The sequence below is a fragment of the Pelobates fuscus genome, chromosome 3 (genome assembly GCF_036172605.1).
Source record: "Pelobates fuscus isolate aPelFus1 chromosome 3, aPelFus1.pri, whole genome shotgun sequence".
Classification (NCBI taxonomy): Eukaryota; Metazoa; Chordata; class Amphibia; order Anura; family Pelobatidae; genus Pelobates; species Pelobates fuscus.
The window spans coordinates 274,272,819-274,286,210 of record NC_086319.1 but is presented as its reverse complement, the minus strand read 5'-3'; the positions used below and the strand labels follow the sequence as shown (position 1 = coordinate 274,286,210).

Genomic DNA, 13,392 nt, shown 5'->3' with positions numbered 1-13,392 from the left:
AGATTTTCCTTTTTTTGCTGGATGTGGGCAGCCCTGGCCCCTGGGTTTAGGGCGGCCTGGGGGGCAATTGCCTCCCTGCCCCCCTTCCCAGCCCGCCCCTGCTCTCAAGCAACAGAGGAACTGCCCTGTCAGAAAGACAGCCACTATAGGTGTGTTTAGCCCTGCAATATCAACATTTAAGTTTCTCAATAATCTAAGACAGGGAGGTGAGATGGCAGTGCGGAGTCCAGAGCTTTGAGGGAGAAAAGGTAAGTAAACTACCTTTTTTACTCCTTACAGGTGGGAGCCAGTGACCCAAACATCTACCAAAGCTCTAGACATTAGGAATACACATCTGTATTCTTAACGCTATAGTCTTCCTTTAAACAAATTAGTTTAATTGTGCATCATAGGATAAAACATTGTTAGCAAATATTGCCACTATTAAGCTAGAGCTCTGGAACTGTCCCTGGTCACTAAATGGTACACAGTTGAGACTAGTTGTATACTGGGTCTTCAGGAAGGAAAAGTTCTGCTTTTAGTAGTGGTCATGGTGGTAGGAATCTGTATGTGCAGCATTTCTTCATTTCTTGTGTGCTGGGGGCTAGTTACACCCCAGCACATGTGATTTTGACAGCCCACAACTCCGGTTCCGGACTGCCAAATGTCAATTCTGTCCAAAATATATGTCAGTCGTCAGCCCACACAGCATGCTGGCAACAGACATATTGACAATCCCCAAGTAGAGTCTACAAAGTATAGCCTGGATGTCCCCTCCCTTCTTTTCTGCAGCCCTCCCGTTTCCCAATCAACTCAATTATTATTTTTACATTTCCCACTCTCTCTCTCCCTCCTTAGTCCCTCTCTCCCCAGTCCCTCTCTCCCCTTCCTTTCCTTTGGTAAATGGTCCAATGAAAGGCTTCTCTATAAGAAGACTTTGACTGGACATGGCGCGGTTGCCGTAGCATCATGAGGGGCATGGAAAGCAGCGTCAGGAGCTTCACCCAGCGCTGAATTCCATGTAAGTAAAAAAAATGCTTTTATAGTTCTATAGTTATGGGGGGACCTAAAGAATAATGTCCAACAGGGCAAAGGGTTTGAATAACCCTCCATAAAAAGGCCCCATCTTTCAGATATACAGGACAGAGAATGAAAGACTGATAGTCAAATGATGAAGGAACCTTCTTATAGAGCTTTGTTCTTTTTTATGTCAAATCACCAGTTAGTGGGTAGAGCTAATTTAATCATATATGCTGCCATAGTTAGCCATGAGTAAGTGTTCCATATTATGTTAGCATTTGTAAACTTCTTTTCAGAGGCCCATGTATATTCAACATAGTTGGTTAAGCTAATGTTTTTATATAGATGTTTGATTTTATTTTTTATTTATATTCAGCTTTGACTCTCTGTCTCCCCTCAGGTTGCCCAGACTCACGGAATGCGATATGTTGGTATGTTCTGAAAGCTCTATTGTAATTTATAATCACCTTTTTTTTGTACATATTTAAGCAAGGCAAGGACATTTCACAGTACTTGCTCAGTTGTGAATTTAATTCAGTAATAATTTGTTTAAATATATAGAAACTTGGTTTCTAGCATGTATGCTTGAGGTAAAAAGGCAGCTGAAACACCCAAACCAGAGTCTCTCAATTCCGGTACAATAGAAAGTACATACAGTAAGTAGAGGGTGTAGGGCCTTGATAAATTTCTTGAGCTAGGTGTAGTCTCAGAGGTAGTGGAATATGTAAAAACAGAAGAATACAGCAGAATATAGTGTAGTATATCTTACATAAAGTAAGAACATAACAAATAGAATTGCACTTAGTTTGTAGAGCAAAGGTAGCTCTGTCTAAATGTACTGTGTCTTCTTTAAAGTGCTTTCATGCAGAGGAACTCCACCTAGACTCAGGATGGTGTTCACCCCACCTTGGGGTCTCACAGGTTTGTTGGTAGGTTGGTAATTAATATATAAAAACAAGAATAAAAAAAGTATATAGTGCTCACTGTTGTTGTACATAAAATAATAAAATTAGGAGAGGTATTTACAAATAGAGAGCAAAAATTATGTTTTGCTCAATCCACATCACGCATGTAGTATTTTCCTCAGTAAAGGAATATGTGGTCCCTAGCTCCACGGAAGGTCAGTGTAAGGTCTTCAGAGGTTAGCAAATAGCTGCTTTATGTAATACAAAGAAACAGACCTTGTGGGTCTGGTAGGAGTTGGTCGCCCTCTGGTGGGTATGTATATATTGGTTAATTTAAAACTTAGCTTTTAATAGCATAGAACATAAAATAGAACAAATATTGAAAAAAACCTTCAAAACAAAATAATAATAATAAACAAGGAGTAGGACGAGATAGACTGTATGCTCATAAAAGGGACATGTATATATCTAGAAGATGTCGTAAAATCAACACAAAAAAAATCTTCAAATAGAGATAAGTCCCATATAAGTGCTAAAATCGTTATAGATGGGCTAATAGTAGCTGCTGGATACGATATTGCCCTATAAGTACTTGAAACACCCTGCCTAGAAATCTCTATATACAGACTTGTGAGGTCTAATGGAGTAGCAAGGTGTTACAATATGTCACATTGAAGGTAGAGCTTGCTAGAGTTAGATTGAGTTATGTGGATAAAGAGGAGTAGATACACTGTTGCTGCAGCTTGTAGCTAGTAGCCTGTATAAAGTAAGCAGCTCAAGAATACCAGATAACTGCAGCTTGAATTAGTATAGGAGATGTATTAGAGGTTATTGTTAGGGATTAAGAGAGAAACACAAACTCTGAGTCTTCCCTAGAGTATTCCCTTACACTCAATGCTATATCCCCAGACAAATCCCCTTAGTCGAAATTATTGAAACTCTTAATAACTTCTAACTATCCAGCTTGTGGAAATAACGATCGCACTGAGGCTTCTATCCGTCCTGACTGCCTGCTGCCTTCGCCTAGGGTGTTTCAAGTACTTATAGGGCAATATCGTATCCAGCAGCTACTATTAGCACATCTATAACGATTTTAGCACTTATATGGGACTTATCTCTATTTGAAGATTTTTTTGTGTTGATTTTACGACATCTTCTAGATATATACATGTCCCTTTTATGAGCATACAGTCTATCTCGTCCTACTCCTTGTTTATTATTATTATCTTGTTTTGAAGGTTTTTTTCAATATTTGTTCTATTTTAAGTTCTATGCTATTAAAAGCTAAGTTTTAAATTAACCAATATATACGTACCCACCAGGGGGCGACCAACTCCTACCAGACCCACAAGGTCTGTTTCTTTATATTTCACTTGTGTGAGGGTTATCCCCTAATCTGGCCGCCCCAGACACACACTAAGCTGATTCCCTTCGGGGCATCTAGCTTATATCTTCTTTATTTAATACACTAGTACATAAAATAATAAAAGCAATACAAAGTAGTAAAAATAACACTTTACGTATTTCGCCAGAGCAAAGAGGCTTTTTCAGAAGTAACTTTTATTGATTTTATTATTTTATGTACTAGTGTAAGTGCAATTCTATTTGTTATGTTCTTACTTTACGTAAGATATACTACACTATATTTTGCTGTATTTTTTGGTTTTACATATCCCACTACTTCTGAGACTACAACTATCTCAGGAAATTCATCAAGGTGCTACACCCTCTACTTATTTTAAGCAATTATTTGTTTGATATGTGGTTACAATACATGAACTTTACCTAATGAGTTAAAGACCTAAGCTAAGCCTAAACTGAGACTTGCATATTGGCATATTCATTTAATCTCTCTGGTAGAATAAGTCATTTCTATATTTTTAATATCTCCCCTGGATGGAAAGGGTCACTCTTGCATCTTCTCTTATAGCCCAGAGGCCTGTCAAATTGTTAACATCAGGTAAAAATGCTCAACCCCACTCTGCTGCAGACCGTAGGATGTCTCTCCCTAGTTCTGCTCTTCGCACACTACCAGAACATGCCAGCGATCGACACAGAGGGTTAGATGGTAAACATAAACATCTTGTGTTTTGAATGCCTATTGCTCAATACTTGCTGGGTGACCTTCATTTCAGGAGGACAAGGTTTCATCATTCCATATCTGAAGGAATATAGAGAATAGCCAATGAATCCTCCCTCCGCTGTTAAATAGTACATATCTAGTGAATCTGAGAGTGAATTGCATATATTTTACTCCAGTGCTCCTCGATCCAAACTTTGGCAGTCCATGTTTTACCAGGAAATCTGGAACAAATCTAGGTTCTGTTAATATGTGAGCGTTAAAGAAACACAATGTTTAGCTAACTTCACACACGTTTGTACATTTTCACAGCTTGTTTAGACAAACTTATCTTGTTTTTTTCTCTCTCTCCTTATTTTTCAGACATGTATGTGACCTTTGGGAGTAGTCAGGTAATAATAATAATAATGTAATTTATTTGGGTTTTAATAATGTACAATAAAAATCCAATATCAGGGCATGATATTAAAGTTGGTTACATTTGTAAACATGTTACAGGTTCATTGTAAGAGAAACAATAAACTACTGAAATGGTTGTATGAAATTCTTTTTTTTTTTTTATGTCATGAAATGGATCAATTATACATGTTAATGCAATACAGTTTCAGCATATTTGATTTCCTATAGTCTTGAGAATCATGACAAGTGATTTCTTTGAGTTTACTGGAGAATCCAAATAGTCATTTGACTTCCACTGAAACACAACCTGCAAAAACAATTTGACAATCAATAAATTGATATATAGTGTCACATGATTTAAAAAAAATGTATAGTATAATTGTAGAAAGTAATCCAGGCACTCCAAATGTTCCAAAAGATAGGCAATTTTATTTGACCCAAGAACCAAAAAAAACAACGTTTCGACCCCTTAGGACCTTTGTCAAGCTAAGGGGTCGAAACTTTGTTTTTTGGTTCTTGGGTCCAATAAAATGGCCTATCTTTTGGAACATTTGGAGTGCCTGGATTACTTTCTACAATTATACAATACATTTGGTCTCTTTGATACTGGGACTGATCAAAGAGCACCCTAGGATTCCAGAGAGAAATGCTGAGTAAAGTTCCACTACCTGTATATTGATGTTAAAAAAAATAGACTGATCCTCAATTCCTGCTGACAATTAGGCTGTCTCATTCCGGCCACAAAAATGCATTGGGGTTTTAACATGATCATTTCTCTTATTTGAACATCTGCTATTGTTATATCCTCCTTGGACCCAGTGGTCTTTATATATCTTAAAATTTAACTATAGTCCAATATTTCATGTTTCTTTTTTCACTCTTCTTTATCTACATGTAGGTAAAGCAGAATGAAAGAAAGAAACATGAAATATATGTTTCAGATGTCTTTCTACTTAATTACAAAAAGTGCAGCTATCCTAACATTTTCAGATACTTACTACTGTTGTTTATGTCATTTGAGAAGTGCCTATGTAACCTTGCTTTGTTATTCGATGCACTACAAAAATAAAGAATACATTTAAAAAAATGTATAGCATATAGAAACAAATGGACCAAGACTTTGCACTGGAATACACGGTGGCAGGCTGGCAGCTTTGTAAATCTTTCCCCAACTTACAAATAACTAGCACACAAATAAATACATAATCAAAAAGAGATTTGGAATCTAGATTGTACATTATATTGGTCTATATTTTAGCACATCAAATTTTGTTAGGATATGCTATTGCATCTCATTAAAAGTATTAAATTATATTTTCACCAAATAACTCATTTTATAAACTAAGTATCTTTGTTGAATACAGTGCTTCCTATATTAATATTAGTAGTAATATTTACACAGTGTTTCCATATTCTGCAGCACTTTACATTAGAAGGGGTGAAAAGGGTCCTACTCAATGCACACGATCTAATTTATGAATAGTCTAATGGTGGCAATTATTGCTACATATATTGGAAATTGCTTTTTGAGTCTGTTTAAGAGAAATTAATTGCTGGGAAAATTAGCACTGAAATATTAGATAAAATATTCATTATAGAAAGACTGCAGAGAATTAAACATTTTATTTTATATTTTAGCTAACACTGAATTTACTGTGTTATAAATGCATGGAAATTTTTTTTGTGTTGGGCATTATTACAGCGGCTCTGTCACCAGATGGTAAATATAATATATAAGCTTTATGAAATACTCACATTGACTGTGTTTGAATTTACTAGATCCTCCATATACCAAAATCTGCAATCCACAAGAAGTCTGCAGTGGGTTTGGAATTCAGTCCACCTATTGAAGATTGCATGACTTGGTCTATGGAGGATCCCGGATTTTATGGGTTCTTCCATAGATATACTAAAAAACAATAAATATAAAGTTATGAAAAAAAAATTTTTTTTAATGCTAACCTGACAGAATTTTGTAAATGATATTTTTCTGGATGCTATACCTATACAGATATTACCACAATTGCTATTGTCTCAGATCCTGCTATTTTATGAGAATCTGTGAATGTGTCACTGCACAACAAAAACTAAAATGTAAAAAATAAAATTTGGAAAAAACACTCATATTTCAAGTTGTTGAATTTGCTACAGATTCTGCAGTGAGTTCACATCAAGTAAGTAAATTGCTTGATTCCCTTAAAGCATCTCTATCCCCCCTAAAACCAAATTTAGTTATTTCCATAACAATATCATAAGACAAAGGACAACTTTGTCATATTGCAAATATCTACCTGGACAAAACGTCACAAAAGGCAACGTCACTGCCATCAAGTTTCGTCACTTGCCACAGCTGTTGCTAGCAGTTGGCTTACAAACCAGCCAATTTCTGCCCTCTGACTAAAGTTGAATAAAGGCTTTTCCTACCACGCAAGCTCAGTCTGCATGACACATGGCTGAAATTCTGACGAACTAAAGCAGAGCATGAAGAAAATTGGGTTAATCAGAATTAGTTTTTAGAACTGATTCTCACAAACCGAATTTTCCATCCGTGCGCAAGTATAAATAACATTACAATCTACTTCGGTACAGGCACAGCAAGGACACTGTAACTCAGCTTCAGGATATTGTAAATATAGCCGTTTAGTGGAATATGGTGTTTGAAGTGTTCATTTAATTTTATTTTCTGACATTCACAATCATATATTTCCTAAAATGGATTTGTCACTTCCCAGGATTTGTTTAACAAATATGTATTTTGTTGTCCCAACAATTATTCCTACATTGTGAGATGTGGAAAGTGAAAAGTAAAATTAAATGTAGATATGTGCACATATTTATCCTGCATTTGGGCACTTTCATTGCTATAACCTCTATCCATTGCATCTGAAAGACAGCATAGCAAGCACACAGAGAAATTAAACAATATTTTCCAATTCACTTGCAATGTTTGCCCTGCCTTTGTCTTGTCTCAGCTAGATTATGATGGAAAAGAAAACTGACCATCTCATGTAAACATTTTAAACAAGTTATAGGTGATATTTCAGTGTATTTATTAATGGTGTAAATTCCAGAGAAGTTACAGTTCCATTTTAACTATAGAGGATAACTAAACATCACATAAAAAAATCTAAAAAGTCCCAGTCCCACTTTAATTTTCTATAGCACTGCTCATCTTACCCATACACAGTGCTTCATGGGCACAGTATGTGTTTTAGAGAATTATCGTTTCTGCTGTAGAAAGCTAACCGCTGAACTACCAGAAACTCAACTCACTGCTCATGTACAGCAGTACTTTTGGCACAAAAAGGGAAACATACAAAAAGGCCATATTACCCTACCATATGTTCACTTGAGCTCCAACTCTAATGAATGGTGTAGACTTTAGCACAATCTTGGTTAAAGGACCACTCTAGGCACCCAGACCACTTCAGCTTAATGAAGTGGTCTGGGTGCCAGGTCCCTCTAGGATTAACCCTTTTTTTTTATAAACATAGCAGTTTCATAGAAACTGCTATGTTTATACTGAGGGTTAATCCAGCCTCCAAATCCTCTAGTGGCTGTCTCATTGACAGCCGCTAGAGGCGCTCGCGTGCTTCTCACTGTGAAAATCACAGTGAGAGCACGCAAGCGTCCATAGGAAAGCATTGTAAATGCTTTCCTATGCGACCGGCTGAATGCGAGTGCGGCTCCTGCTTTCAGCCGATGACGTCGCAAGGAAGAAGGAGAGGAGGAGGAAAGCTCCCCGCCCGGCGCTGGAGAAAGAGGTAAGTTTAACCCCTTCCTCCCCCCAGAGCCTGGCGGGAGTGGGTCCCTGAGGGTGGGGGCACCCTCAGGGCACTCTAGTGCCAGGAAAACGAGTATGTTTTCCTGGCACTAGAGTGGTCCTTTAAGCGCTGAGATTCCCTCTTTGAAGATGGTGTTGCTTAACATTAAGAACAACTATACAATGGATACGTTTACTGCTCATGTCATAAATAATCTCCCATGACTTCCATGGGAGGTTCTTCAATGACACTAGTGTCTTTATCCCTTGGTGGATTTCCACTCTGACGCTCATATCCACTGCTATCTTCTTTCTCTCCCTCTCTATAGTTATGTGCTTTCTATTTCTGTTTACTGCTTTAGTTTTTTTACAGTTGAGGTTCATTACTGTATGTTCCTATTATGAAAAAATACTGGATTCCGATAAAATGTGTAACTGTGTAAACTTCTATTGCTTACAAATGTTTTCAATTATATATTCTGCTATTTCACAGGATCCAGGTGTCGTGGGGAAACCTTGGTATGTTGGAGGTCTGGAGCGCAATGAAGCAGAGAAAGCACTGCGCAGAATGAACAAGGTTAGGATTCAATCACAATATGTGTAATCGTGTTTCGGGTCTTGTCCTGCTGTCCCTACTTTGTACCTTGGTGTCCAGATTTGGGCACTGTACCCAAAAAGGGGCGGGTGGCAGAGGGACACTATAGTGTTCTTGATACAGCTTTGTATTCCTAACATTATAGTGTTCCATTAAAGGTTCATATGAGTTTGTCAGCAGCAATCCTGGGCTGTTACTTTCCAGTATATTATAGGATGGCAGTTATGGGGTTTTAGGCACCCTTTTAGTAAATATATGTAAGTGTAATTATGATTTTCATTCATGTTTAGAATGGCAGTTTTCTTGTGCGCCTGAGCTCTGTGCATAACCATCTGCAGCCATATACTCTTGTTGTGCTGTACAATGGGCACATTTACAACATTCCCATACGAGCGCTTGGTGCCCGCGGATACTCACTAGGCAAGGAGGGGAAACAACATGAGGAGGTGAGTGGTGTTTGCATGGAGAGAATTGGATAAAATTTCATTCCAAGAACTGTCGTCATAACTGTTTTATTATAATTTTTTTTTTAATTGCCAAAATATTCAATGGCACTGTTGCAAGCGCATTAAAATACTCTACTCACACAATCTTCCAATCTTGTAGTATACAAGTTATTTATGTATGGGACTATGAGGCCTTTATATGAGGGGATAGTGATATAAGCAATAAAATATGTGAAAACAGATTTAAACACTTTTATCACTTCCTACACTATTTCTTCAATCACTCTTATTTTATTATTGCGTTATACCTTGGGTGATAAATTTCTCCATGAAAAACATCCGTTTCACATGGAAAATACACATATCATTAAGTGCAAAATAAATGGAGTCTCCAAGGACGGACCTGCAATTAAATTAATATAGGATGTGATCAATATGATCCTCATATATGCGCAGAGATAATCTTGTTCTCCCCTACCCCCTACTCAGTATATAATGGGTGGGGGTTACAACTAAACAGTGAAGCAGCAATAGAAATTCTAAATTAAAGAGAGGACTAGCCTGTGGTCCCTTGTTTTCCTGTCACCTAAATCAGCGGGTGGGCAGCTGCCTACCAGTTTCTACTCTATCCCCTTAGCAGTGGGATGGGGTCTACAAATTTAGAGAAAAGTATGTTATTTATCATTGCTTAATCCCTCAGCAGCGCTTAGGTGGTGGTGGAGTTAACAGCTAAACTGGAGGACAGCTGCCCACAAGTTTATTCCCCAATCCACTTAGCGCTAGTATATACGTTCTATATAAAACAAATACGAGAAGGACAATTCATTTGTATTAGACCAGCAAATATTAATATTAACCTCCCACCTAGTGCACACTGGGAGGGAAATGACAAGACAGCAAGTGATGTCTTCCCCTTTTTTGTAGTTTACCACTAACTACATTGATTAATATAACCCCTTCCTCTGGTCCCTTGCTTTTTTATTCATAACTCCTTTCTCACATCTAAGCTGATGGGTTTAATAATGGGCAGATCATCCTATTTAAATCTGCCCCCATTTACCCTCACACATCTGCATGTTTTGTGAGGGTAGAGGAGGGACCCATATTGCTGGGTTGCTCTAAATGATGGCCTTGATTTAATATTTTTTTATAAAAAAATTTTAACAGGTTGTGATCATTTTTAAAGCTTATCTCAAAAGATTAAATCAAAGTCATTGCTGGCATCAGAGTAACACAATCAATTACATGCTAAAAATTAAATAAGTTGTAGAGACTAGTTATTTCATATTTTTGCAAAGGTAATAGCATAGTAAAACAGACAAAATGTTATCACTTGGGGGCAGGGTCTGACTGCAGAGCTGAGTGGAAGCAAACGCCAGCAGCTCCCACTGCATACAGCGAACAAAGCAGACTTTCACTGCCCAAACGGCAATAAATCGGTGTGTGAGGCCACCAAACAAAAGGTGACATCAAGCTGAGCGAGATGACACCACCCAAGCAACATTTGGTGCAATATTCACCCGACAAGAGTTTGAGGCCTACAAGCATGGAGAGACGGTCGCTTTCCCGCTGCCGCGACAGACCGCAGTATCAGCACATGGCCTCTGGACTAGTGGGGGTCATCCCGGTCTACCTCCACATAGAGAGCACTCACCACCAAATAGCTCCAGGGCGCAAATCTGAAAGAAGGGAGACGTGAGGCCTGACCAAGATGGCCAGCGGCTCCACTACACGCACAGGGCGACTGACATAGAATGGGGAGCATCCTTCCAGAAAAGATTTGACGACATCTGCAGGCAATTCTGGGAACGCTTGGAGAATAGGCAACAGCCACTAGCACCAGCACCGGCCAGTAACATGGTCAGAACACCCAAAGCACGACTGCCAGCCAGAGCTCAGCTGCCTGAAAGGCGCAAGACCGAAGTGCAGCTGGAGAGGCCCCATCTGGGCAAAACATTCACCGAAACCGCATACTATAATCCTGTTTGCCCACCTGGGGAAAGAGCCACACGGGGTGTGACCCCTACACACCACCCACGTCTGCGGAGGAGAGTAAAACACCTGCGAAAGCAACGGAATGCAGCCCTGTGTAAGGACTTGGCCCCAGGACTGGGGCGATTCTGTGAGATAGTGGTACTGGCTCCTAGAAGGTCCCAGGGCAGAAGGGGCGCTTCATCTGGACTGCGCTGTGTGACTGATGTGGACGCAAGGGGTACAGAGGAGCAGCTGGTGAGGCTCAACAACATCCATCCCAGGCATGTAGCCAAAGCCTCCAGACTGGGCATCGGCTGAACTTGTGGGGACTGATTTGATACCCTACCCCTGGTTTTCGCTAGTGAGAACTCTCTCTTTCAATAACTGATGTCTTACCTGCTTGCTAATTTAACGTATGTAGCCATATCAGTTTCCTTAATCCTATGATCAGTATGAACAGCCTGTTAAATATCATGATGTTGAACATGGGATGACTCCCATCATCCTGATCATCCTGGACAATCCTGCAGTCAGCTTGCATATCCCGCTTATCTCCCTGCTTATTGCAGTTACCCGCTGACAATGTACCTCATGTTTATATTACAAAAATGTGCATGCCCTAGCCATTACTCCAACTGTACTACTTCGTTATGCTTAGGATTGCTTTTGGGGTAACTCGAGCCTATATGTACTACCTTTATGCACTGCAAAAATACAAAATAAAAAAAATGTAAAATATTTTTTATCACTTATACTGTTTTATAGCATTTAGTGCAGTACTGCACACTTGAATACAAGTACAAGCCCTTAGTGGACAAGGCTATATATAGCTTTTTCTTCACCAGCAAACAGATGTTTCTCTTCTTCCTACTAAGTTTTAGCTCTTCTCTTGACTACTTTCCAATATATTAACTTTCATTGGTAATCTGATATTTTGTTTGAGTTTGTATTCTTATCTTTCATCTTCTCTTTCTTTTATTCCCAGCATTTCAATTTTTAAAATGTGTTTCTCTATTCATTATCCAGACATTCTTATCTGTTGTCCATCTGATTGAACATTACCAGAACGATTACTTGCACCTGATCAACCGACAAACTCATTGTCGTGAGTCTACCATCTTGATATACCCAGCTCTTCAATAAGAAACAAATTCCTCTCCATGAAGCAAAACCTCGTGCAACATAAACCAATATTTTTCTTATTATTATTTGTATATAATGTGTTTTGTGTTGGGCAAATACAACTTAGAAGTAGCAGTATTTACATTATTAACATATTCGCACAAAAATTGTGCTTGCTGTAGATTATGATAGCAGAACATGTCCTAACAGTAATTACAGTCCATGTGTTATTTACTATGCTGATGAAGTATATGTATCCAGATATAGAAGCATCATTCAGGAAGACTTTGGTGTGCTACATAATTTGACACACTAATTTCAGTAATCTCATCAGAAACACACAAAAGACATCCTGGAATTTAACTAGTTTGAATGCTTTATATCAGGGGTGACCTAAAGGTAGTTCCCCAGATGTTTTAAAACTACAGCTTCCATGATGTTTTGTCATTCTAGATGCTTTTTAAAAGCATGCAAAGCACCATGTAAGTTGCAGTTCTACACATTTTAGGGATAATCATTTTGGGCACCCTTGCTTTATATTGTGTATTGTATTGTATATTGTACAATATTTCTAGAAAAACGAAACACAGCCTTACTTGGTTAGCAATAGTTTTTTTCCCATTTCCTTATTCAAGTGTCAGTTCTGCATGTTTTCAGTAAACCATGTGGTGGCAGTCTTTTCCTTCTATCATATTCGCACAACGAGGTGACTAGCTATTCCTTTGTTAAAGACTAGGCCTTAAATGTACTGGCAGCCATATTTGTTTTCTCGGGATCAGTTTGAATATGCACACTCATTGTAATAAATCACACTCGGAAGGGAAGAGGTGATAGTGACTGTAGCAGAGTTTTTTTCTTTGAGTGTTAAGGAGTGAACGTTTCATGAAAGTGATTATAATAATACAACCTGGAAGAATTATTACATTAACAAAACAAATTAAATATCCAAAGTACGTATTGTTCAGCTGAACTGTCATCTTAATTTATATTATATAATATCTAGTTTCAATTGTAAATATAATTGATGCTTATTATTACTATATTATATTACACTACTAAAAACCTCCTGAAATAGACCATGGTAATATTCCCTTTGTCGGTACTGACTC

The 13,392-nt window shown here is 38.2% G+C and overlaps 1 protein-coding gene across 1 annotated transcript in view; it reads left to right on the top strand.

The window, feature by feature from the left end:
* SH2D6 (SH2 domain containing 6) overlaps window positions 1-12,326 on the top strand; it is a 28,541-nt gene extending 16,215 nt beyond the window's left edge. Inside the window, exons 3-8 of the mRNA XM_063445559.1 lie at window positions 1,400-1,430; window positions 3,835-3,972; window positions 4,348-4,376; window positions 8,640-8,723; window positions 9,032-9,187; window positions 12,188-12,326. Of these exons, the coding sequence (XP_063301629.1) occupies window positions 1,418-1,430; window positions 3,835-3,972; window positions 4,348-4,376; window positions 8,640-8,723; window positions 9,032-9,187; window positions 12,188-12,304 (537 nt within the window). The 5' untranslated portion in view covers window positions 1,400-1,417 and the 3' untranslated portion in view covers window positions 12,305-12,326. The remainder of the gene's footprint in view (window positions 1-1,399; window positions 1,431-3,834; window positions 3,973-4,347; window positions 4,377-8,639; window positions 8,724-9,031; window positions 9,188-12,187) is intronic.
* Window positions 12,327-13,392: the final 1,066 nt, after the last annotated feature.